We start from the raw sequence: 26,265 nt of genomic DNA, 5'->3' as shown, positions 1-26,265 counted from the left end.
AGTCTTATTAATCTCTCCTCGTACGGAAGCCATTGTATACCCCTAGTCATTTTTGTTGCCCTTTTCTGAACCTTTTCCAATTCCAATGTATCTTTTTTGAGATGGGGCGACTACATCTGCACGCAGTATTCAAGGTGTGGTTGAACCACAGATTTATATAGGGACAACATGATATTTTCTGTCATATTATCGATCCCGTTCTTAATGATTCCCAACATTCTGTTTGCTTTTTTGACTGCCGCTGCACATTGAGTGGATGATTTCTGAAAACTATCCACAATGACTCCAAGATCTCTTTCTTGAGTGGCAACAGCTAATTTAGACCCCATCATTGTATATGTACAGTTGGGGTTATGTTTTCCAATATGCATTACTTTTCATTTATCAACATTAAATTTAATCTGCCATTTTGTTGCCCAGTCATCCAGTTTTGTGAGATCCTTTTGTAGCTCTTTGCAGTCTTCACAATCAGATGTTCTACACTGGCATGAGACCTCAACGACGTCCTTCGGTTTCTTACAAGACTTCCCTTCGAACCCATGGCCTCCTGCTCTCTTCTACACCTCTCTATGGAAACTACAATCCTAGTGGCCATTATGTCTGCACGGAGAGTGGGAGAGATAGAGGCTCTATTGGTATACCCCCTATTTACAGTTGTTTTAGAAGATAAGGTTACATTATGACTGTACCCCACGTTCCTACTGAAAATATCTTCACACTTCCACATAAACCGGTTTAATCCATCTCCCCACTTTCTTTCCAAAACCACACCAGGATAAAAGGGAGGTGACACTACACACTCTCAATGTCGGGAGAGTCCTTTTATTTGATGAGGATTAAGCCCTTCAGGAAATCTGGCAGACTACTTCTCTCCATTGCAGACAGATCTAAGGGACCCTCAATCGCTAAACAAAGACTCTCGAGATGGATATCAGACTGCGTTACCCCTTGCTATCACACTTATGGCATTCCACCTTCCTGTACGGTTCAAACTCACCCCAGGAGATCTCTCTCCACTTGCACAGCCTTGCTCAGGAATGTTCCGATCACAGACACGTGCAGAGCAGAAACGTGGACATCTGCTCACACATTTGCTGAACATCCTGCAGTCACCCACATCTCAGCAGAGGCCCCTTAGAAGTGTGTGAGGGGCCCACAGGCACCTGAACTGTGGCTGCACCCCACATGCCATGCCCCGCCTGAGGCCCTGCCCTCCCTTTCTCCCTGTGCTCACACCACCCATTGCCCCCAAGGCCTTGACCTCACACTACCTCTTCTCCCCAAGCCCCTGACCTTGCACCGACCCTTCCCCCAAACCCCAGCATCACTCCCTCTTCCCCCTAAGACCCCGCCTGCTGCTCACTCCTCTCCCCACCGTCACTTGCCTTTACAGCTGGCAAAAAGTGGGGGGAGGGCCTGGCCCCTTGATCCCCCCAGTTCCGGCACCCCTGCATCCTCTGCTATATTTTATTCCAATGTCTGATGCTCAGGACTAGACTCGACTCTGAAACCCCACCCCTCCGTCACGGGTACGGCTGCCGAGTCGCCGAGACGCCCACAGAGCCACTGCTGCAAGAAGGAGAAAGGGTCCCTCACCTGGTGCCGTGCCTGTCGCTCTCTGAGATGTGTCCCTGTGGGTGCTGCACTACTCGCCCCCCTTCCCCTCTGCTCTGCAGCTCTGACCTATGAGCTCTGTGGTGGAGAAGGAACCGGGGGCAGTTTGTCTGCACAGCGCTACATTGACCTAATGCGGAGCACGAGCTGGGGAGAGCAGATGTGGGGGCCGAACAGAAACGGCGACCTGAAATCTCCGATGTGAGGCGCCGGGCTGTGAGTACACAGAGCATGGAGTAACACACACCTCGAAGAACTGCAGTTACCGCACAAGGCGAGGAACCCTTTCTTCTCCCGCTTTACACTCAGGGAACTGAGGCCCACAGAGCTTAGGGCCCCAGTTCAGCTAGCTACAGGCTTAACTTTACGTGTGTGAATAATCCCGTTATTATAAGTCAGTCTCTCGCAGTCAGGCATTTTTTCCAGCCCTCAAGTATCATAAGCCTGATTTCAGCCCCTTCCTTTAAAATCTGCACACAGGGGAATGTCCATATCCAAAACTGGTGGGTCTGCCTGGGCCCACGTACCTTTTTGCTACTGAATTTAAAGGAATGGAAGGGTGGGGGGGATTCTGATGCCCTGGAAACAGGGGCTCAGCGCAGTCCCAAAGTTTCCTAGCACTCTCTGACACTTTGAGGCACAAACTCAGTGAGAAGGAGCCAGCTCATGTGGCTGGGCCCATGAGCTGAGATCCAGTGTCCAGGGCCATGGGTTAGATTAAACCCTCACTTCCATGTAATCAGGACCTAGCCCCTCTCCAAGCTGCCTGGCACATGGGGAGTGTGGACACTACACCACAGGTGAGCCCAGCTAGGGCAGGGCCATAGGAGCCCAGCGAGGGTCAGATGCCAAGAAGGGGGGTGTAATCGACAGAGCCCAAAGCCACTAAGAGCTCTATGAGGATGGAGCTCAGGCCAGGAGACCTGGGCGGGAAGAGGGCAGCAGAGAGCACAGTGGAGAGGGCAAAGTGGTCCTTTAAAGGCACATTCCCTAACCCAGGAGCTGTTGTAGAACTGACTGCATATCCATGTCTCTCTGTTTGCAGAGAAATCCCTGGCCGAACTTGGTAAGTGCCATGTGTCCCCTTTCCCCCACCCCAGATGACATTGTGTCCTTTGCCGGCAGTCCGTGCTCCGGGGAGTGCTCACCTCTTGGTGTGTTTGATTTCAGGCTGGAGTAAAGTCAGCAAAAATGCAGGTAAGTGAAGCTGGTATTTTAATGTCAGACCTCCTGCACCACTCTGCTGCCCAGCAGATGCGCACATGCCAGAAATCACAGGGAAAGAGCAGTATGGTCAATGAAAATGCCAGATTCGTCCCCAGTTTACTTGCATAAAACAAATGCTCACACTTAAGTATGGAGTCCCGAGCTCTCCAGTGTAACTGCAATAAGTCAGAGTGCTCCTAAGGCCGGGAACTTACCTGCTGTCAATTCCAGGGGGTAGGTGCTTGCAGCCGTTGGTAATTATGGTTCAGAGTTGGGGTTTTACTGGACACATATGGTGAATTCTCATGTGTTGTGTTGTTATTAATTAACTTCATGAACTAGAAGGGTTCTAGGAAACTGTGTAAATTACCTTAACTGGCTGCGGGTAATTGTCTTAATGCTTTTTGGACTCTGGTGAAATCTCTGTTTTTACAGAGTTGTCAATCAGTAGCCCTTTGGCTAATTCAGTTCAAATATGGTAGAAAAATTCTACCTCAGACCTGGACCAAATCTACCAAATTTGAGTCTGATACGACTTTGTGGGTATTAGAATAGAGGGCTCCCACTCAGATGTAGATTGGAAACTCAGTTGCTGTCTTAGCTGTGGAGACATGGTAGCAGCCCCAGAGCACAGATTTTGTGGTAGGTGACTACTGAGTTCTTTTAATGGTAGAAATGATGTCCGTGTGTGTAACACCTGAGCTCGTTCCTTATTGGGGCCTCTGTAGAGGTTACAGACAGGCCCAATGGGAGCTAGAGGCATCTCCAGCTCTTGCAGGGGAACTATTTGCCCCTTTTGCCTGGGAGGAGAGCTGCAGTGAAATGCAGAGAAGCAGGTCCCCGAGAGGTAGAGGCTGGAAATCAGACAGTGTCCTAGAAAAGACAGAGCTGGGCTCTGCCCCTGATGCTCCGTTCCTCTCTGCAGCTATGGTGATTCTGGATCCAGACACGGCTCATCCCAGCCTCGTGGTCTCTGAGAATCGGCGATCTGTGAAATGGAGGGGCCTGCAGCAGGACATTCCTGACAACCCCGAGAGATTTGACTGTGAAACCTGCGTGCTGGGCTCGGAAGGGTTTGCCTCGGGGAGACACTACTGGGAGGTAGACGTTGGGGGTGGGAGGACCTGGGCTGTGGGCGTGGCCAAAGAATCTGTCAGGAGGAAGGGCTGGATCAAGTTTTCTCCTGAGGAGAGGATCTGGGCCGTGGATCAGTGTGGGAGCCATTACCGGGCTTGCACTCGCCCAGATACGCTCCTGCCCCTGACTGGGAGCCCTGGGAAAATCGGAGTGTATCTGGACGATGAGCGGGGCCTGGTGTCATTTTATCAGCTTGGTATAGAGGCCCCAATCTACATTTTCACCTCCTCTTTCACTGGGCAGCTCCACCCTTTCTTCTGGGTCTACTCCCCAATCACGCTGTGTCCCTGAGATATGGTATGGGGGGAGATAGCACCTCTCACTGGGGCCCAGCCCCGCCCATGTGAGTCTGGCTGTTCATTGCACTGAGCTCACACGGGGGTGGCTCCAAGACCCACTTTGCTTTTCAGTGTTAACGGGGCTAGTAACTCCTGAGGATGAGGCAGCTTCTGGCTGAAGGCGTGTGCAACATTCCAGCAGCACACTAAAGATGTGCAGTGTATTGATAGCAAATGCATCATTACTTCTTTTCTTGGTCTATGCATAGCTCTAATGCAACTGGTCTGACAGTAAGGATTGCTCATTGGATGAGTAGTTCCGCTAATCAGTACACGAACACTAGAACTGTCTGGAAAATACATTTGAACATTAAATCAAAATATCAAAGAGGTGTCTGTTTTGTTGATTTTTTCTGAAATGAACAATTTTTTCATTTTTCAAAATTTTGCATTACCTGTCTTTTAATTTTGAAAGTTGGGATTTTACAAAATGAATATTTTCACTTTTGAAAATGCTACCATGTGATTAAGCTGAGGGCTCAAAATTGGCAAAGCAGAAAGAATCGTGATATTATGGTGATGCGTAAGAAGCAACATAGAATAGAACCCAAAAAACAATACATAATAAGATTCCCTCCCTCCCCAAATAAAAGGCTAAGTTGCAAATTTTGTAATAATGCAAAAATCTCAAGAAAATCCAAACATTTTCACACAAAAAATCTGTTTTTCAAAACTGGCCAAATTTCCTCAAAATACTTTTCGAATTAAAACTTTTGTTCAGCTCTAATTAACACCTATAATTGCATATATCAATGACTGTTACCTGGTTCTTAGTACTGTAATTTCTGAACTGACCATCATAGATAAATGGAAGTCAAGTCACAAGGAGTAAGAACATGTGTCAAACCATGTCCTGAAATATCACATTGTCCACAATGGATAAAAGGCTCCAAGAAAGCTGATTCCTAACCAGTAACCGTGTTCTGTGACAATATTGGTGAAAGAAACAGCGTCAGAGGAATGGAGGGAGCTCCGGTTCTCTCAATGAGTGTTGATCATGGGGTTCACAGCATCCAGCAAGGCTTAACCTAAACCCAAAATGACAGGTATGTCCTACACCAGCTAAATTTAGAGTTTTAGGCCAGAAGGGACCAAGAGATCATCCAGTCAGACCTCCTCTATATCACAGGCTAGCAACTCACTCAGCACCTGCACACCAAGGCCAACACCTAAAATTAGACCAAACTATTGCAGCCCACAGGAGACTAGACTCTTACAGGCCACAGCCACGGACCCCACTCAGCCTGTGTGGGGGCAAAAACTAGATCAGACTCATCATACTTTCCCTGGGGGGGTGCTAGCCTCTGCCACCATGAAACACCTCTGTGGTCTGGGGTGTCTAAACAGGATCTCCTTAAATCACAACAGCCATGTTCTCCTATTTTCTGCTGCAGGCTTAATGGAAAGCAATTCTTTCCTGTGTTAGCCACAGGATCTGGAATGCATTAAAGACAATTTTTTATTTCAGAAGCTGGTGAAAGCTACTAGGGGAGAGGCTGTTCTAGATCTGATTTTGACAAATAGGGAGAACTGGTTGAGAATTTGAAAGTGGAAGGCAGCTTGGGGGAAAGTGATCATGAAATGAGAGAGTTCATGATTCTAAGGAATGGTAGGAGGGAGACCAGCAAAATAAAGACAGTGGGTTTCAAGAAGGCAGACTTTAGCAAACTCAGGGAGTTGGTAGGTAAGATCCCATGGGAAGCAAGTCTAAAAGGAAAAACAACTGAAGACAGTTGACAGTTTTTCAAAGAGACATTATTAAACGCACAAGAGCAAACTATTCCATTGCATAGGAAAGATGGGAAGAATAGCAAGAGACCACCCTGGCTTAACCAGGAGATCTTGAATGATCTAAAAATCAAGAAAAAGAGTCCTACAAAAAGTGGAAACTAGGTCAAATTACAAAGGATGAATATAAACAAATAACACAAGTATGTAGGGACAAAATTAGAAAGGCCAAGGCACAAAACGAGCTCAAACTAGGTAGAGACATAAAGGGTAACAAGAAAACATTCTACAAATACATTAGAAGTAAGAGGAAGACCAAGGACAGGGTAGATCTGTTACTCAATGGGGTGGGGTGGGGGGAATAATAATCAAAAGTGTTGAAATGGTAGAGGTGCTTAATGACTTCTTTCTTTATTTCAGTTTTCACCAAGAAGGTTGGTGGTCATTAGATGTTTAACATAGTAAATACCAGTGAAATTGAGGTAGGATCAAAAGAGGCTAAAATGGGAGGGGAGAGTTAAAAATTATTTAAACAAATTAGATGTCTTAAGTCACCAGGGCTTATGAAATACATCTTAGAATACTCAAGGAGCTGACTGAGGACATTTCTGAGCCATTAGCTATTATCTTTGAAAAGTCATGGAAGTCAGGACAGATTCCAGAAGACTGGAAAAAGGCAAATACAGTGCCAATCTATAAAAAGGGAAATAAGGGCAACCCAGGGAATTACAGACCAATCAGCTTAACTTTTGTACCCAGAAATATAATGGAGCAAATAATGAAACAATCCATTTGCAAACATCTAGAAGATAATAAGGTGATAAGTAACCGTCAGCATGGAATTGTCAAGAACAGATTGTGTCAAACCAACCTGATAGTTTGCTCTGACAGGGTAAGAAGCCCGGTGGACAGGAGCGAAGCAGTAGACGTGGTCTGTCTTGACTTTAATAAAGCTTTTGATACAGTCTCACATGACCTTCTCGTTAACAAACTAGGGAAATGCAACCTAGATGGAGCAACTATAAAGGATAAAGGAGGTGCAAAACTAGTTGGAAAACCGCTCCCAGAGAGTAATTATCAGTGGTTCACAGTCAGGCTGGAAGGACATAACAAGTGGGGTCCTGCAGGGATCAGTTCTGGGTCTGGTTCTGTTCAATATCTTCATCAATTATTTAGATAATGGCTTAGAGAGTACACATGAAGTTTGCAGATGATACTGGGAGGGGTTGCACATGCTTTGGAGGACAGGATTAAAATTTAAAATGATCTTGACTAACTGGAGAAATGTTCTGAAGTAAATAGGATGATATTCAATAAGAACAAATGCAAAGTACTCCTCTTAGGAAGAAACAATCAGTTGCATGCATACAAAATAAGAAATGACTTCCTAGGAAAGAGTACTGTGGAAAAGGATCTGGGGTCATAGTGGACCACAAGCTAAATATGAGTCAACAGTGTAATGCTGTTGCAAAAAAAAGCAACAATCATTCTGAGATATGTTAGCAGAAGTGTTGCAAACAAGACACAAGAAGTAATTCTTCCGCTCTACACTGCGCTGATTAGGCCTCAACTGGGGTATTGTGTCCAGTTCTGGGCACCACATTTCAGGAAGTATTTGGACAAATTGGACAGAATCCAGAGAAGAGCGACAAAAATGATTAAAGGTCTAGAAAACATGTCCTATGAGGGAAGATTAAAAGAACTGGGTTTGCTTAGTCTGGAAAAGAGAAGATTTGGGAGGGGGAGGGAACTTGATAACAGTTTTCAAGTGCATAAAAGGTTGTTACAAGGAGGAGGGAGAAAAATTGTTCTTAACCTCTGAAGCTAGCACAAGAAGCAATGGGCTTAAATTGCAGCAGGGGAGGTTTAGGTTGGACATTAGGAAAAACTTCCTAACTGTGAGGGTGGTTAAGCAGTGGAATAAATTGCCTAGGGAGGTTGTGGAAACTCCATCATTGGAGATTTTTAAGAGCAGGTTAGACAAACACCTGTCAGGGATGTTCTAGATGGTGTTTGGTCCTGCCATGAGTGCCCAGGACTGAACTAGATGACCTCTCGAGGTCCCTTACAGTCCTAGGATTCTATGATCTCCTGTTTTAATTTGATGATTTAATGAGTCGATGAACCAAACCAACATCATTATTTGTTAATCCACTGACCTACAGAATCAGTCTCAGTTGTGACTTGGATTTGATCATTGTTTTCACAGATTCCAAGGCCAGAAGGGATCATTGTGATCATCTAGTCTGACCTCCTGTGTAACACAGGCCAGAGACCTGCCCTACAATAATTCCTGTTTGAACTAGAGCAGTTTGTTTTTTTTAAATCATCCACTCTTGATTTAAAAATTGTCAGTGATGGAAAATCCACCATGACCCTGGGTAAATGGTTCCAATAGTTAATTACCTTCACTGTTAAGCATGTATGCCTTATTTGTATTGCTTTTGTCTTAATTAGTTTAATGAAGTTACAGTAATTTTAGCCTTCGAACTAAAAAATTAAGCCTAAGAACTGTTTGATAATTCTTTTTAATAAAACCCATAAAACTTGCACAGAACTGGTTTATTCTTTCAAATTGCAACACGGATCCAGAATCAGGCGGAATCCAGCAAATTAGTTGAGTTACCTGAGCGTCGCTTGGCCCTCTCCTTAAATTAGAGCCTTTTCCCTTCACGGTGTTTATATAAAACCCTGTCTCTCTTGTTCTTCTTTGTTCCTACTGTTGAACAATACCAGGACACTTGGAAGAGTCTGTCCAGGGGAGGTAACGGTAGGGTTACCATACGTCCAGGTAGGTATGCCTCTTTTTTGCTCCTCTGCCCTCTGTCCCAGACAGTGCAGCTCAGAAGGAGCCGCACCTGCTCCGCTTTCCATTTGGTTCCCCCCCTGCATCTGCAGCTGATTGGTTCCTCAGAGCTGCCGGATCCCCACCCCACCCAGGCTACGGCTCTCAGCCCTGGGGAGGGGGAGAGGCCCGCCGGGAGGCACTGACAGATGATGCTGTGTGCTGGGTCTGTGCCAGCCGCCATGCCACTGTGACGAGGAGCGACACTGCCCCCTCCTCAGGAATGAGGCCCTAGGTATCCCCTACAGCACCCCTACATTCCCCCTCCAGGACACACACAGGCACTCCAGCACCTCCGAGTACCCACAAACCCCTTCTGCAACTCCAGACTGCATCTCCTCCTCCAGCAGGGTCTTCTTTTGGGGAGTCTGACACATGGACACACAGGTACAAGGCCTGTCATGTACCCCTGGGAGATGGCAGGCTCCAGGGCTGCTACCAGCAGGTCAGGCTCCAGGACTAGAGCTGGCCTGGCTACAGAGCCTCCGGCTCAGAGAGACACCACAGAGGCGCCGGCCACAAGATCCTTTCACGCTCGGCCCGGCATGGCGGAGGTCGGCTTATATAAGGTCTGTTACGCACAGCACCACCTAGTGGCTGAACTGTATAGTACCCTTCACCATGCCATCACAAGCCCGGAGACTGGACGGGTTCACTCAGAGAGCCCAGAGAGGGGCCAGAGGTGCACGTAACCCTGTAACCAGGACAGGTTCCCTCCCAGATCTGCCCCTTCACCCTGGCCATGTGCTCTAATACCACCTGGCCACAAGCAGCCCCTACCCCCAGGACTGTGCAGCCTCTCCTGGGCACCAGTCCAGTGCAGCCACCCAACCCATCTCCGAGTACAGCTGGACAAACTCTGGAGGGTGGGTGGGTGTGTAATTCCCACCCTTGTATTCCTCCCCACAGTGAATGCTGTGGAAAGGGTCTCGGTAAAGGTTGGACAGCTTTGGTCAAGCCCTTGCATGTTATTATCAGTCCATTACTGGTATTGTTTGTTTACAGCACAGCAGTGCCTGGAGGCCCCAGTCAGGATCGGGGCCCTGCGATGCTAGGAGCTCCACAGACAAAGAGCACAGACAGGTCCCTGCCCCGGAGCGCTCAGTCTGACCAGAGAGCTGTATCACGCAGCGGGAATGTTCTGTACTATTTACATGACCCCTATATGTTGCATTGATGCCAGTGGGAGACAGAGGATTGTTTGCGCTCAGGGCAGGCTGAGAGACATGTTACCTAGCTGAGACTAAATGGGTCATTGGGAAAAGACTGCCTGAGGCAAGCCCCAGTGTGAAGACAATGGCAAAGCCCATCACCAAGACATTGTTGCATAACAACCAATGACCCAGAGGAGATGGATTTCCCCACTTCACAACAGGGAAGCTGAGCAACATCCCCCAGCTCGAGAACAAAGATGGGAAAGGTGTGAGGTGGGGGATCAAAGCTCGTTTCTGGAAGGAGTCGGGCTTTCTCCTGGAGTCTGACCAAGAAGGTCAGATTGAGAGACAGCCAGAACTTGAGCAATGGGGTTCACTACAACGTGGCTGGGCTCTGGGCTAGCCAGAATGGACCTGAACGGTGCTTTAACCTTCAGTTCTCTGTGCCAACCTAAGGACGTCCTATGCTGAGTCCAGTTGATTAATAGACCCGACTGTTTTGACAACATGATGTGAGTGTCACTGCAAATGTTTGCTGAGGTGCATTAATCCCTGAGGAGCAGACAAGTCTCTACCAGGACGTAGTCTATCACAGTAGGACTTGCTGAACAGAAATCCCGCTGTGACCCAGCAGTGCTAAAGGTCCAGTCGAAGCAGTGTTGCTTATCCTGCAGGACGAGTGGGCCCCCTGGGGGGTCTGGTAGACTGACGGGTTTCCTCCTAGAGCCTGTTCCAAAGCTGGGGGTGTAGAACTGATCCCGTGCATCCAGGACAGTTGGATGGGATCAGTGGGATGCTGAATGCACCAGTAGTATTTTGCAATAAGTGACTTGCAGCAGTAAAACAAGGGTAGTCAAAGGAAACAAGAAAAGGACATATAACCTAGGCCCTCGTTCGGCGCTGGTTAGGCCACCTTCCTAGGAAGAGCATGACAAACCCTGTCCAGGGAGAGGGCTAAGCCTTCTGGAGACAGATGAAAGGGCCAAGAAACAGGTTCCAGACCCAGGGGGGTTTTCCAGTGAGGCCTGAGAGCAACAGAGGCGGCAGCAGGATGCCCCCAAGAGCCAGTTCCCCGTCCAGCAGGGTGCCCTCGTGATTCAGGTCCCCGTTGATAGATTAGAAGAGGTGGGAGCTGCAGCTGAAGGCAAAGGAGCTGGCAGAGCGTGAGGAGAAGCAGGAAAAGCATGAACAACAGCTAGAGAAGTGGAGGGGCAAGAGGACCCACAGAGGGGAAAGTGGGGAAAGACCCTGGGATGCCAAGTCCACAGAGAGCCTAGATCCTAAATGGTTGCTCCAGATAAGGAGGAGGGATATGGATGCCTACCTCATAGCCTTTGAGAAGGCATGTGATTTGAACCTGATTGATCCTGCAGACAACCCCGCAGTCTCACTCCCTTCCTTGGCCCTAAAGGTACGGAGGCATACAGCCGAATGGATGGAGTTGATAGTGGTGGCTATGAACGGTTCAAAAAGGCTTTACTGATTAAGTATGACTTGGCACCTGGGGTTATAGGAAAAGGTCTTGGGGTGTGCAGAAGACCCCAGGTGTGACATATATAGAAGCCACCATTCTGAGGGGAGAGTATCTCCACAAATGAGGTAAGGGTGCAGGTGTCACTACCCTGGAGGATTTGTATAATCGGGCTGGTTTGGAACAACTCTATGAGCTCTGTCCCCACTAGCTTAAAAGATGGTTAGCAGACAAGAAGCCTCAGGCTCTGCATAGTGCAGGCGGGTTGGCAGAAGAGTTTGTGGACAGTCGCTCTGGGTATCGAGAGAGACTCAAAGGGGACTGGGAAAGGGAACCGATGGGGGCACCCCAGAAGAGGGACTCAGATAAACCCAAAGTGGGGGGAGCGGCTGATGCGGGGAGACCTCATCCAAGGGCTCTCAGAGACCTGACCTGTAATGTCTGCAGAAAACCAGGGCCTAAGTGCGTGAAATGCTCAACGGGTTAACTCGGTGAGAGCCCAGCCAGAGGGAATGCCACCTCCTTGTGCCTCTGGGGCTGACAGGTGACCTGTAGCTCAACCTCAGAGCGTGAACTACCTGACTGAACATTTGGAGGAAAGCAGACTCCCAGCCAACTCCTCGGGACAGTGACGGAGGGGCTCCCAGGCAAGGCACCGGGATACATGTGCTATTGTACTCTCTTGGGCTCACACACACAGCTGACCTCTCGTGGGAGCTGAAGGGTGGATAATGGGAAGACATTTGGGGTGGAAAGATTCTGGGACAGAGAGACCCCTTGTCACATCCTGAGTGGTGCAACCGCATCAAGGGCTGGCCTGAAGGGCTGTGTAACATGCCTCTTGGGGCCGAGGGGAGCTCTCGTGTCAGGACTCCACCCCTGCAGCTCCAGGTTGAGCGCTGCACAGGTCTCCAGGAACCTACACTTCAACCTCCCCACATCCGGTTCTCACAGCCGTTCCTCCCAGCTCTGCAGCACTCTCCTGCCCCTCCAGCCCATGCTAGTCGGCCAAGCCCAGACGTGGCACTCCACCCAGGGAAGCCACTCCAGGAAAATGTCATGCAGAGGTAACTGCCCAATTTCCTCCTCCTCCTCTGCCAGCCATACATCCAGGGCATCACTGGGGGTGTCTCCCAACCCGTCCAAAGCTGTCTGGCTGTGTGACTGCCGTGACACCTGGAGCAGCCTGTTTGTATCAATGACTGTGGGGATCGCACCATTCAGTGGTGTTTCCTTCATGCTGCCTGGCAGCTACCTAAGTTCCCTCTAAGCCGCGCGGCTGTGCAGCAGGCTATCAAGGCCGTGCAGGTGGGGAGAGGTGCCTCTCCCTTGGCCCCAGGCTGCTGCACAGAGAGAGGGCTGGGGGGACTCCTCACTCCCCGCTGCAGCCTGTACCCCTCATCCCTGGCTCCACCCCAGAGCCTGCACCCCTAGCAGGAACCCTCACTCCCCATACCCCAACACTCTGCCCCAGTCCTGAGCCCCCTCCTGCACCCCAAACCCCTCAGCCCCAACCCCACCCCAGAGCCCACACCCCCTGCTGGAGCCCTCTCCCCCAGCACTCCAACCCTCTGCCCCAGTCCTGAGCCCCCTCCTTATGTGGGCTGCATCCACACAACACAGATACTACCTGAATGCCCCTGAGGATGTCACATGAGCCACAGCTGTGTGCTGATTGGGCTGCAAGTGGCCCACAGGCTGCGGGTTCAGAACCACTGAGCTAAACCTTCCAGATCTAGGAATGCATGATAGCTGCAGGGAATAAACAGCAGAGCCCTGCTAGACTCTGTAATTTAAAAGAAACACATCAAGAGACTTCCCTGAAGGTCCCATCTCACCCCATGAAGGCCCATTCTCACATTCTGCAGATGAATGAATCTGAGAAATCCAGACCCATGTTATTCCTCCTCCTTCACAGCAGGAACGTCACAAATAAACCGTCAAACCAAGGCCAAGCTCAGGACATTGCATTTCAAACCTCATCGAGACCATTATTGCTCCTGAACGTATCCATTTTATTAAATAACGTGCTATCAAGTAGAAATGAAAAGTTGGACTCTACCCCTATGCTGGATCGACAAACTGGACGACTGGGCCAAAAGAAATCTGATGAGGTTCAACAAGGACAAGTGCAGAGTCCTGCACTTAGGACGGAAGAATCCCATGCACCGCTACGGACTAGGGACCGACTGGCTCGACAGCAGTTCTGCAGAAAAGGACCTGGGGTTACAGTAGACGAGAAGCTGGACATGAAGGCTGACAGCAAGAAGGCTAACGGCCTATTGGGCTGCATTAGTAGGGGCATTGCCAGCAGATCGAAGGAAATGATTCTTCCCCTCTCTTCGGCACTGGTGAGGCCACACCTGGAGTACTGTGTCCAGTTTTGGGCCCCCCACTACAGAAAGAATGTGGACAAATTGGAGAGAGTCCAACAGAGGGCAATGAAAATGATTAGGGGGCTGGAGCACATGACTTATGAGGAGAGGCTGAGGGAACTGGGGTTATTTAGTCTGCAGAGAAGAATGAGGGAGGATTTGAGAGCAGCCTTCAACGACCTGAAGAGGATGGAGCTCAGCTGTTCTCCGTGGTGGCAGATGGCAGAACAAGGAGCAATGGTCTCCAGTTGCAGTGGGGGAGGTCGAGGTTGGATGTTAGGAAACACTAGTTCACTAGGAGGGTGGTGAAGCACTGGGACGGGTTCCCTCGGGAGGTGGTGGAATCTCCTTCCTTCGAGGTGTTTGAGGCCCAGCTTGACCAAGCCCTGGCTGGGATGATTTAGTTGGGCTTGGCCCTGCTTCGAGCAGGGGGTTGGAGTCTAAGTTCCCTCTCAGCCGCACGCTCGCACAACAGCGATGAAGGGCCATGCAGCAGGGGCCTGGAGAGGAGAGGGGTAGATGGGAGGGGAGCCAGCTGGGGATGAAGGGCTGCCACAGGCCTCTCTCCTGGCCCCGGAGCTCGCTGCTGCCAGCAGGGAGAGAGGCCCCTTCCCCCGGAGCTCCCTCTTGCCAGCGCCCGGCAAGGGAGAGAGGCCCCTTCCCCCCGGAGCACCATGCTGCAGGTGGGGAGAGGGCTTGGGGGAGTCCTCTGGCCCGAGCCCCCGCACAGCCTCTTTGGGCCCAGGGCTATTCGAGTTTGTGGGCCCCCCAGGCTCCAGGCTGTGGTGAAAAATGCAGGGTTCAGAGCGCAGGAGGGGCTGCAGGTTGAGGCAGGGCGGTGGGTGCGGAAGGTGGTGAGGGGGCCAACTGGGGGTGCAGGCTCTGGGGCAGGGCTAGGGATCAGGGGTTTGGAATGTGGGAGGGGGCTCAGGGGAGGAGGTTGGGGTGGGGTGGCCTCTGGGAGGGAGTTAGGATGTGGGAGGGGGCTCAGGGCAGGAGGTTGGGGTGGGGCTGGGCTCTGGGAGGGAGTTAGGGTGCAGAATTGGGCTCAGGGCAGGAGGTTGGGGTGGGGTGGGCTCTGGGAGGGAGTTAGGGTGCAGAATTGGGCTCAGGGCAGGAGGTTGGGGTGGGGTGGGCTCTGGGAGGGAGTTAGGGTGCAGGAGGGGGCTCAGGGGAGGAGGTTGGGGTGGGGGTCTGGGAGGGAGTTAGGGTGCAGGAGGGGACTCAGGGCAGGAAGTGGGGGTGGGGGTCTGGGAGGGAGTTAGGGTGCGGGAGGGGGCTCAGGGCAGGAAGTGGGGGTGGGGGTCTGGGAGGGAGTTAGGGTGCAGGAGGGGGCTCAGGGCAGGAGGTTGGGGTGGGGGTGGGGGTCTGGGAGGGAGTTAGGGTGCAGGAGGGGGCTCAGGGCTGGGGCGTGAGGAGCGGGGTGCTTGCCTGGGGCAGCTCCCATTTGGGGGTGCACTGGGGTTGAGGCAGGCTCCTTGCCTGCCCTGGCCCTGTGCTGCTCCTCCCGGAGTGACCCTGCAGCTCCCGGTACGGCACGGATGTCCCTGGCTGCGGCCCCGGGGGGGGGGGGGGGGTTGCGCCTTTCTCTGTCCTGCGTTGGCTGCAGGCACCGCCCCCACAGATCCCATTGGCTGCGGTTCCCGGCCAATGGGAGCTGTGGGGGTGGAGCCTGCAGGCGAGGGCAGCCGGTGGGCGGAGCTTCCAGGCACTCACAGCTCCAGCTCCAGCCCAGCACGGTGCGGGAGGGACAGCCGTGCACGAAGCTGCCTCTCTGCTCCCCGCTAGGAAGGGCCGGACGCAGGGACGTTCATGGCCGCAGTCCAGGGTCCCGGGCTAAGGGGGCCCCACCAAAAGATCTGCACTTCTGGCAGCCTGGAGATCTTTTGGCAGAGTCCCCCTTAGCCCAGGCTGCAGCCCCTAGAGCCCCTGCATTAATCCTGCCCTGTCTGCACCCCAAACTCCTCATCCCCAGCCCCACCCCAGAGCCCGCAGCCCCCACACCTCCCAGCCACTGGGTCTCATGATTTATAAAATTGCTATATGCAAAAATCCAAATAGTGAAAATTAATTCCCGGGTCCTGCAGACACTTAAACAGACACAGAACTTTACTCTAGAAACAGTCCCATGGTTTAAAGTTCAGTGAGCGTTTGCAGCGTCAGGGACTCCGTGTATTTTTATTAAGAACTTATCATGTGGTGGCATAAAATCTGTTACTTCAACAGTGAAACAATTTTGTTTTAACAATAAAAAGTTATTTAAACTCTCAGTAATTTACAATAGCAATTTTTTTATACTGGCCAAAGTTTTCAAAAAGTGGAGCCCAATATTAGGCTCTTCAGCTTGCCTTTAGCCACCTAAGGGAGGGGTTTTCGAGAATGCTCAGAGCACAAGCCCTGTTGACTTCAAACTGCAAAACCTGATGGTTGAAGCATGTCAGCTCTTTACTTGTGGAAGTACAGTGTCCTGGCCAGAAATCCTCTTGCTCTTCCACGTCGCTTTTTACTAGTAGATCTCAAAGCTTTTGACCAAGGAGGCACAGAGCACAGGCTTCTTGATTTTCAATTCTGCGTCTGTATAGTCTCATACTAGGGGATATTAATGAGGCCTTGGGCTTGTCTTTTTCAGCACAGATGAGCATTTTAAGTGTGAAATTTCTTAGTAGAAAAATATTGACATAAAATCCGAAATTTTATTAACACTTAGGAAACGAAAAAAACAAACAAGTAGAAAACATCCACTTTGACAATTAAAGACCATAAAATGGAAGAGAAGAAAAAGCAATATGTAGATAAGAAATTTGATGTAAATTTTAAAAAAAACCCCTATATTTAAATGTCATAATTTAAATAAAAATTTTAGTTGTGATTTTTAGCCACCCTAAGAAGGGGAGCTCCCAAAGGGTGCTGATGGAAATGTGGTCAGGTAGGAGAAACACCAAAACAAAACCAAGACCTGTTGTTTGAAAACACAAGAACATAAGAACATAAGAATGGCCATACTGGGTCAGACCAAAGCTCCATCCAGCCCAGTATCCTGTCTACCGACAGTGGCCAATGCCAGGTGCCCCAGAGAGAGTGAACCTAACAGGTAATGATCAAGTCATCTCTCTCCTGCCATCCAGATCCACTCTCTGACAAACAGAGGATAGGGACACCAGTCCTTACCCATCCTGGCTAATAGCCATTAATGGACTTAACCTCCATGAAATTATCCAGTTCTCTTTTAAACCCCGTTACAGTTCGAGCCTTCACAACCTCCTCAGGGAAGGAGTTCCACAGGTTGACTGTGCGCTGAGTGAAGAAGAACTTCCTTTTATTTGTTTTAAACCGGCTGCCCATTCATTTCATTTGGTGGCCCCTGGTTCTTATATTATGGGAACAAGTAAATAACTTTTCCTTATTCACCTTCTCCACACCACTCATGATTTTATAGACCTCTATCATATCCCCTGTTAGTCTCCTCTTTTCCAAGCCAAAAAGTCCTAGCCTCTTTAATCTCTCCTCATACGGGACCAGTTCCAAACTCCTAATCATTTTAGTTGTCCTTTTCTGAACCTTTTCTAATGCCAGTATATCTTTTTTGAGATGAGGGGTCCAGATCTGTACGCAGTATTCAAGATGTGGATGCACCATGGATTTATATAAGGGCAATAAGATATTCTCCGTCTTATTCTCGATCCCTTTTTTAATGATTCCTAACATCCCGTTTGCTTTTTTGACTGCAGCTGTGCACTGCGTGGACGTCTTCAGAGAATTATCCACGATGACTCCAAGATCTTTCTCCTGATTAGTTGTAGATAAATTAGCCCCCCATCATATTGTATGTATAGTTGGGGTTATTTTTTCCAATGTGCATTACTTTACATTTAGCCACATTACATTTCATTTGTCATTTTGTTGCCCAATCACTTAGTTTTGTGAGATCTTTTTGAAGTTCTTCACAGTCTGCTTTTGTCTTAACTATCTTGAGCAGTTTAGTGTCACCTGCAAACTTTGCCACCTCACTGTTTACCCCTTTCTCCAGATTGTTTATGTATAAGTTGAATAGGATTGGTCCTAGGACTGACCCTTGGGGAACACCACCAGTTACTCCTCTCCATTCTGGAAATTTACCATTTATTCCTTCCCATTGTTCCCTGTCTTTTAACCAGTTCTCAATCCATGAAAGGGTCTTTCCTCTTATCCCATGACAACTTAATTTACGTAAGAGCCTTTGGTGAGGCTTCAGAGTGATAGCCGTGTTAGTCTGTTTCAGCAGAAAGAACGAGGAGGACTTGTGGCACCTTAGAGACGAACCAATTTATTTCAGCATAAGCTTTCATGGGCTAAAGCCCACTTCATCAGACGCATGCAGTGGAAAATACAGCAGGAAGATATATAGATATATATACACAGAGAACATGAGAAAATGGGGGTTGCCATTCTAACCCTTAACGAGACCAATCGATTAAGGTATCACAACAAAAGTGTTTTTTTCTCCTGCTGCTAACAGCCCACCTTCATCGATTGGTCTCGTTAAGAGTTGGTAGGGCAACCCCCATTTTCTTGTCTTCTCTGTATCGATATATCTATATCTATATCTTCCTGCTGTATTTTCCCCTGCATGCATCTGATGAAGTGGGCTTTAGCCCATGAACGCTTATGCTCAGATAAATTGGTTCGTCTCTAAGGTGCCTGACTGATTGTGCTGGGGGCTCTGCCTGGCTCCAGCACTCTGGTCCCTCAGCGACCAAGGCCACCTGGGAACCCTGATCGATTCCAGCTTCAAGGAGTGCTGAGATCCATCTGTCTCTTTCTGTGCCTCTGTCTCTCCTGACCCTGCCTCCTGTGATCAGTTATAGTTTGCTAGCCCCCCACGCCACCTCCATGCGTGGTTTTGGCTTCTCCATTCACTCTGCAGCAACGCGCCTTGTACCCAAGCTAAAGATCCCTGCAGCCCCAAAAGACCTCATGGGTTTGCTCAGCAAGTGGGTTACGAGCAGAACGGTTGTGGGGTGAAGGCGGGGATAGGGATGTGCTGAACCTGGGGCATAGGGGGGTGGCAGATTAAGGTGTTGCTCAGCCCAGCCAGCTGAGTCCAAGGACATAGGAGGGGACCAGCTTTAAATTGCTGTTCAATCCAGCCCACTGAGTCCCGGGACACATCAGGGGTCAGCTTGCGAGTGCTGATGACCCAGTCCTCTCTGACATGCTATATTCATGGCCTGTGTGTCTGTTCGTGTTCATCACATCTGGGGGCTGGAAGACCCCAGCCCTGGGGAACCGAGGTCCTGCAGGGTAGCTCCATTGGGAGGGATCTTGCAGAAGGAAGGAGTAGCGCTCCATGGGAAAACACAAGTGACAAAAGCAGCACATTCACAGAATTGCAGAATCTCCCCCCCACCAGAAGAGTAACCCTAACAAATGGGCGTACCCCAAGGTAAAGGGCAATTCTGGTAACAGCTCATTTGGGGCTTGTTTGGAAGGGGGATGGACGTCATTCTTGGCACAAGTCACCTGCTATGGCAAAAAACACTTTAGCCCTGTGCGCCCTTCCAGACAAGTCTTATGTCCCAAATACTTTGGGGCCAGTTTTGTTTAATATCTTCAGTAATGATCTGGAGGATGGCATGGATTGCACCCTCAGCAAGTTTGCAGATGACACTAAACTGGGAAGAGAGGTAGATACACTGGAGGGTAGGGATACGATACAGAGGGCCCTAGACAAATTAGACGATTGGGCCAAAAGACATCTGATGAGGTTCAACAAGGACAAGTGCAGAGTCCTGCTCCTAGGACGGTAGAATCCCATGCACCGCTACAGACTAGGGACCAAACGGCTAGGCAGTTGTCACGGTTCCTCCCCCACTCTGAACTCTAGGGTACAGATGTGGGGACCTGCATGAAAAACCTCCTAAGCTTATCTTTACCAGCTTAGGTCAAAACTTCCCCAAGGTACAAAATATTACACCTTGGACTGGCCGCTACCACCACCAAACTAATACTGGTTACTGGGGAAGAGCTGTTTGGACGCGTCCTTCCCCCCAAAATACTTCCCAAAACCTTGCACCCCACTTCCTGGACAAGGTTTGGTAAAAAGCCTCACCAATTTGCCTAGGTGACTACAGATCCAGACCCTTGGATCTTAAGAACACTGAACAATCCTCCCAACACTTGCACCCCCGCTTTCCTGGGAAATGTTGGATAAAAAGCCTCACCAATTTGCATAGGTGACCACAGACCCAAACCCTTGGATCTGAGAACAATGAAAAAGCATTCAGTGTTTTACAAGAAGACTTTTAATAAAAAATAGAAGTAAATAGAAATAAAGAAATCCCCCCTGTAAAATCAGGATGGTAGATATCTTACAGGGTAATTAGATTCAAAAACATAGAGAACCCCTCTAGGCAAAACCTTAAGTTACAAAAAAGATACACAGACAGAAATAGTTATTCTATTCAGCACAATTCTTTTCTCAGCCATTTAAAGAAATCATAATCTAACACATACCTAGCTAGATTACTTACTAAAAGTTCTAAGACTCCATTCCTGTTCTGTCCCTGGCCAAGACGACTACAGACAGACACAGACCCTTTGTTTCTCTCCCTCCTCCCAGCTTTTGAAAGTATCTTGTCTCCTCATTGGTCATTTTGGTCAGGTGCCAGCGAGGTTACCTTCAGCTTCTTAACCCTTTACAGGTGAGAGGAGCTTTCCCCTGGCCAGGAGGGATTTCAAAGGGGTTTACCCTTCCCTTTATATTTATGACAGCAGTTCTTCAGAAAAGGACCTAGGGGTTACAGTGGACGAGAAGCTGGATATCAGTCAACAGTGTGCCCTTGTTGCCAAGAAGGCCAATGGCATTTTGGGATGTATAAGTAGGGGCATAGCGAGCAGATCGAGGGACGTGATCGTTCCCCTCTATTCGACACTGGTGAGGCCTCATCTGGAGTACTGTGTCCAGTTTTGGGCCCCACACTACAAGAAGGGTGTGTAAAAATTGGAAAGAGTCCAGCGGAGGGCAACAAAAATGATTAGGGGACTGGAACACATGACTTATGAGGACAGGATGAGGGAACTGGGATTGTTTAGTCTGCGGAAGAGAAGAAGGAGGGGGGATTTGATAGCTGCTTTCAACTACCTGAAAGAGGGTTCCAAAGAGGATGGATCTAGACTGTTCTCAGTGGTAGCAGATGACATTACAAGGAGTAATGGTCTCAAGTTGCAGTGGGGGAGATTTAGGTTGGATATTAGGAAAAACTTTTTCACTAGGAGGGTGGTGAAACACTGGAATGCATTGCCTAGGGAGGTGGTGGAATCTCCTGCCTCAGAAGTCTTTAAGGTCAGGCTTGACAAAGCCCTGGCTGGAATGATTTAGTTGGGGATAGGTCCTGCTTTGAGCAGGGGGTTGGACTAGATGACCTCCTGAGGTCCCTTCCAACCGTGATATTCTATGATTCTATGATCAGTCTGGAGTTTCACACACTGAATGATCGGAATAAAGTGACCTGCAATGAGCTACAGACCAACAACCATTCACACTGATTCTTCAGCAAGTGTTTTAGAAGCACGAGAACACCAGCGAGAACCAGGAACGGATCAGAGACAATCAGCAGCGAGAAGGAGAACAATTCACCAAGCAAATGATTGGTTCTGGCTTATTTGCTGGGCCTTAAAGGAGAACAACAAAGTCCTGAATCTCCTCTCTGCCACGAGACCCCCTGCTCAGCCAGTCAGCATTGAGCCTCTGGCAGTGGCCTGTGGGTTCCCCAGATGGCCCAGGGATGGCTCAGGTCACCGGTGAGGATCACTCTCAGAGCACGCTTCCTGTCCCATCTCTTTGGGAGGCCTCCCACCATGAGGGCTACAGAGCAGCCCCCTCCTCGCCAGTGGATGGAGGGAAGCAGAAAAAGGAAAACCAAAAAAACCAAACCCCAAGGACTCGAAGGGACAAAGGCCTAGCTGGGGGAAAATTGTCCCACCTTAACCTCCTGTTTTCCATGCTGAGAATTTGGCCAGCACCGGGCGAATCAGGCTGCCTTGGTACCAAACCTCTCTGGGGCTCTTCCCTTCTCAACAGGGACGTCTGTCTTCTCGTTCAATGAGCAGTGGGAAAGGAGAAAACTCCAGAGAGGCTCCACCTCGCGCTCACATACGAGACCCTGAATTCTCTCTCAGTCCTCAAGGAGACACCTCAAGAAGGAGACTCCCTGCAGCAAAGCCCCGGGGGTCTCTGAGATCCCCCTGCCCTGCAGCCTGTCCTCCCTGGCCGTTGTCGTGGACTCTCTGTGTGGTCACCGCCTCCCAACCTCCTTTCACCAATCAGCTGAGTGCTGCAAAAGGCCCTTGTGATGTCACTGCCACCCCCACCCCTGCCCTGCAGGGCTCATGTCCTGCCCTGAGCTGGCTCCTGTGCGTGTTTGAGCTGCTCCCCCTGGGTCACCCCCACACACTCAGTGGTCGTGCAAGGGTTCACGCAGGCCACCCGTGGAACCATCAGAGGATGCTCAATGTGCCGCACTCGGTTTTGCAGAGATTTGGAGACTTGAAGGCCAGAAGAGACTCTTAGATCATCTCATCTGGCCCCCTACACATCACAGGCCTCCTGCATGGCGCAGTCGCGAGTTGTCATAAATATAAAGGGAAGGGTAAACCCCTTTAAAATCCCTCCTGGCCAGAGGAAAAATCCTCTCACCTGTAAAGGGTTAAGAAGCTAAAGTTAACCTCACTGGCACCTGACCAAAATGACCAATGAGGAGACAAGATACTTTCAAAAGCTGGGAGGAGGGAGAAAAACAAAGGGTCTGTGTCTGTCTGTGTGATGCTTTTGCCGGAGACAGAACAGGAATGGAGTCTTAGAACTTAGTAAGTAATCTAGCTAGGTAGGTGTTAGATTATGATTTCTTTAAATGGCTGAGAAAATAGCTGTGCTGAATAGAATGACTATTCCTGTCTGTGTGTCTTTTTTGTAACTTAAGGTTTTGCCTAGAGGGATTCTCTATGTTTGAATCTAATTACCCTGTAAGATATCTACCATCCTGATTTTACAGAGGTGATTCTTTTTACTTCTATTAAAAGTCTTCTTGTAAAGAAAACAGAATGCTTTTTCATTGTTCTCAGATCCAAGGGTTTGGGTCTGTGGTCAACTATGCAAATTGGTGAGGATTTTTACCAAACCTTCCCCAGGAAGTGGGGTGCAAGCGTTGGGAGGATTTGGGGGGGAAAGACGTGTCCAAACTTTGTTTTCTCAGGAACCCAGATAAAGTTTGGTGGTGGCAGTGGAAGTTCAGGGGCAAAAGGGTAAAATAGTTTGTAACTTCGGGAAGTTTTAACCTAAGCTGGTAAAAGTAAGCTTAGGAGGTTTTCATGCAGGTCCCCACATCTGTACCCTAGAATTCAGAGTGGAGAAGGAACCTTGACAGGAGTGTGGGAGGGGGCTGGGGCAGGGGGTTGAGGGATGCGGGGTGGCTTACCTCGGGATGGGGGGGCTCCCCAGCTCCCACCGGCATAGCCCTGCAGCTCCTAGGTGGCAGAGGGTTTGCAGGGGGGTGTCTCCACACCACTCTGCCCGTGCCTGCAGGCCCTGCCCCCCGCAGCTCCCATTGGCTGAGGTTCCTGGCCAATGGGAACTGTGCCCACCCCCCAGGACCAGCGGGGGTCCCACTCCCAGGCTGCGCACTGCAGCCCCCTCCCCCAGCACCAGTGGGGTCCCGGGCCTCCTCCCCCAGCACCTGGGATGCCCCCGATCCGCCCCTAGTAGTACACACTTAGTAGATTTTAAGCTTTCTAATGATATGTTACATGGGACATTTAGCATAAAGCATATTCCAGGCATGTTATATTCCTGTTCATAAGCATATTTTCATAAAGCATATGAGTGCAACGTCACAACGGCCTCACAGAGAGTAAAGTTACCATGAGCTTTGGGTTTAGGGAACCCCGGGGAGCAGACCAGGCTCCCTGCAGTGCAGGAATCACTTCATGGGGCGAGGGGTGCTGCGTGGAGTTTACAACATGGCCACTGCGGTCACTGTTGCAGGGAATGGGGTATTGCGGGACAGCTGCTGGAGGATGGTTAGGGTAGATGAAGGCCAATGCCATCTGGAGAGGTGGTTTTACGGCATCACCGTAAGGGAGCAATTACATTGGCCAAAGACAAATTTGAGTGTAGACATGGGCACAGCGAGGTGAATGCAAGGCAATGTATGCCAGCCGAACTGTGGTGTTGACAGGCCTAAGGGGCTTGGTTGCTTGAGGCACAGCTAGCCATGCTATGGTGTAGGGGCCACGACCAGCTGTTCTGCCCACACTACCCTTGGGGAGGAGAGGCCTGGCCCGTCCCTCCTCTCCTCGCTGCTCCCTCAGGACCGGCAGGAAACCCAGCCAGACCCAATGGGAGACGAGGGCAATAGAGCAATGACTGCAGCACTAGGAGAGCCTGGCAAAGAGCAGCCACCAGGGGCTGTCGCCAAGGGACCCCCCGAGGGATGTCCCTGTATAGTGACAAACCCCAGAACTGCACGGCAAATGTTGCCTTGCCGAGAGGCCCTGTCTCTCCCCCTTTTCCCCCTCCCCACACATGTCCCAGCCCCAGGCTCTGCACGGGCTGGACCTGGTCCCAGAGGAGTCAGTTTTGGGGCCTCCGCGGCCAGATGGTCTCTGTCCTTATCGCATTGCTGGGCCAAGCCAGCATCTCTGCCCCCTGCCACTCTGCCCTCCCCACAACTGCTCCTGGCTGGGCTAGCTGCTGGTGGTTCCTTGGCCCCCCAGGGGCACCGTCAGCCTGGCCTTGGAGATACCCAAGCTCTGGAAACTCCAGTGACAGCTCCTGAGTCTAGCTGGGACCAGGAGCCAGCCAGGAGAGCTTGGGGCCAGCTGCCCCCAGTCTGCAGAGTGGGGCTGGCCATGTCCTGGACTCCCCTGGTCTGAGGTGCTGGCCCCAAGGGCATCACAGTTACTTTGGTAAATGCACCCTGCTGCCCTGGTGAGAGAATTTTGGGAGAAGGAGGTGATTTTGTGGGGCCCCCTCTAGGGCTTTGGTGCCTCCCCCAGCCATGTGCTGCAGGAGGAGCAGAGACCAGTGGCTGGTGCCAGGGCCTGTGCAGAGCAGCCGCTCTCTGATGGAGCGGGGAGGTGGCCTCTGCCTTCTCTGCGCCCATTTAACAGAACACTGAGGCACGGTGGGGGTCGGCCAAATCCCGTAGGGGATGAGGATGTGAGTGCTTTAAATGTCAGTGTTCGTCTCCAGGGCCTGGTCCCCACAACAGGCCCAATGGCCTCAACGATCAAACCTGGGGCCTCAAAAGAGGCAGCTCATTATGATTTTAAGGGGAGCTGAAAGGGTTGGGGTCTGCTCCGGGCCAGGCCTTAACGGGGAATGGGGGCACTGAGTGCCCTGTATGGGCCACCCCACAGCCAGAGGCCGATTAAGGTTTCCTGGGGCCCTGGGCCAGAACAAGTGCGGGGCCCTTCCCCACCCCTTCCAACTGTGGTCCTGCCCCCATTCTGCCTGTGGCCCTGCCCAGGGCCCCACCCCTTTCTGCCCCTTCCCCAGGGCCCTGCCCCTGTTCCAGACGGCCTCCCCCCACCCCCGCTTCCCCCATATTGGAGAAGCTGAGGCCGGGGCAGGCAGCAAGAGGTTTTCCAGCCCCGGGGCTGCAGCATGGGGTGGGCTCAGGGGGCACTCGGGGCTTCTCCGGCCCTCCCCCCACGGCTTCCGCCAGGGAGTGGGATCAGAATGTGGGGGCTTTCCTCGCCCTGCCTGCCTGGCAACCCCTGGGCACAGGCTCAGTGGCTAATCTGCCATTGCCCCCAGCACTTCACCCTGGGTTGGGGATGAGACCTGCCCCCGGAGGTACCCGCTCTGCTGGTTCAGCCCTGGCAGGGTTTGGACTGGGAGCGGGATCTCTGAACAGCTGCTTGCCATGAGGGGTGCTAGGGTCTTTGTGTGAAATCAGGTGTCGGGGGGGCTCAGCCCTGCAGGATGGGCACTTGTGTCCCAGAAGCCAGCACGATGAGCGGCACCAACAGGGTCCCACAGCAAAGGGGTGAATGTGCCCCTGAGACTGAGCTCCCCTCTCCGGGGCTGCCCCGGCAGGGCACTGGATGAAGATAGAGGCTCGAGGACAGGATAGCCCTGCCCTTGCCCTGCCAGTGCTGCCGGCCCTCGGGGCTCAGGGGATTGGCTCAGGGCTGCCAAGCCACTAAACACACACCCCACCCCTCAGTTCCTGCAGTTTTGTTTCACTAGTGTTGGGGACCCTGGGGCATGGCCACTAGGTAACTCGAGGGGATGGAAAACCACGAGTGTCGATGAAGCCCCCTCGCACTAGGTCCAAGTGTCCTTGGCCCCCCTTCCACCTGGAGGCACTCGCAGCAGTTATGCTGAGGATCTTCAACAATATGTTGCAGAGTCAGA

At 50.8% G+C, this 26,265-nt stretch overlaps 1 protein-coding gene across 4 annotated transcripts; it reads left to right on the top strand.

The window, feature by feature from the left end:
* Positions 1-1,352: 1,352 nt before the first annotated feature.
* LOC140904478 (butyrophilin subfamily 2 member A2-like) lies at positions 1,353-4,625 on the top strand. 4 transcript variants are annotated; one of them, XR_012156535.1, is made up of 4 exons: positions 1,353-1,888; positions 2,660-2,680; positions 2,785-2,811; positions 3,746-4,625. XR_012156535.1 is itself a non-coding variant. In XM_073326855.1 (3 exons), exons 2-3 carry the CDS (start codon positions 2,715-2,717, stop codon positions 4,246-4,248), a joined length of 600 nt encoding a protein of 199 aa, XP_073182956.1. In that variant the 5' UTR covers positions 1,353-1,830; positions 2,660-2,714; the 3' UTR covers positions 4,249-4,625. The 4 variants fall into 4 exon arrangements, 2 of the variants coding, with proteins under 2 accessions (XP_073182956.1, XP_073182955.1); XR_012156534.1 differs by having other exon boundaries at positions 1,353-2,680; XM_073326855.1 differs by having other exon boundaries at positions 1,353-1,830; positions 2,660-2,811.
* Positions 4,626-26,265: the final 21,640 nt, after the last annotated feature.

The sequence above is a fragment of the Lepidochelys kempii genome, unplaced genomic scaffold (assembly GCF_965140265.1).
Source record: "Lepidochelys kempii isolate rLepKem1 unplaced genomic scaffold, rLepKem1.hap2 scaffold_131, whole genome shotgun sequence".
Taxonomy (NCBI): Eukaryota; Metazoa; Chordata; order Testudines; family Cheloniidae; genus Lepidochelys; species Lepidochelys kempii.
This window is presented reverse-complemented; position numbering and strand designations above follow the sequence as displayed.

Bases quoted from the DNA above. Each gene is read 5' to 3' on its own strand.
- LOC140904478 (XM_073326855.1), top strand. From the start codon at position 2,715: ATGACATTGTGTCCTTTGCCGGCAGTCCGTGCTCCGGGGAGTGCTCAC. The intron at 2,812-3,745 runs GTAAGTGAAGCT...TCCTCTCTGCAG, and splicing joins TAAAGTCAGCAAAAATGCAG to CTATGGTGATTCTGGATCCA.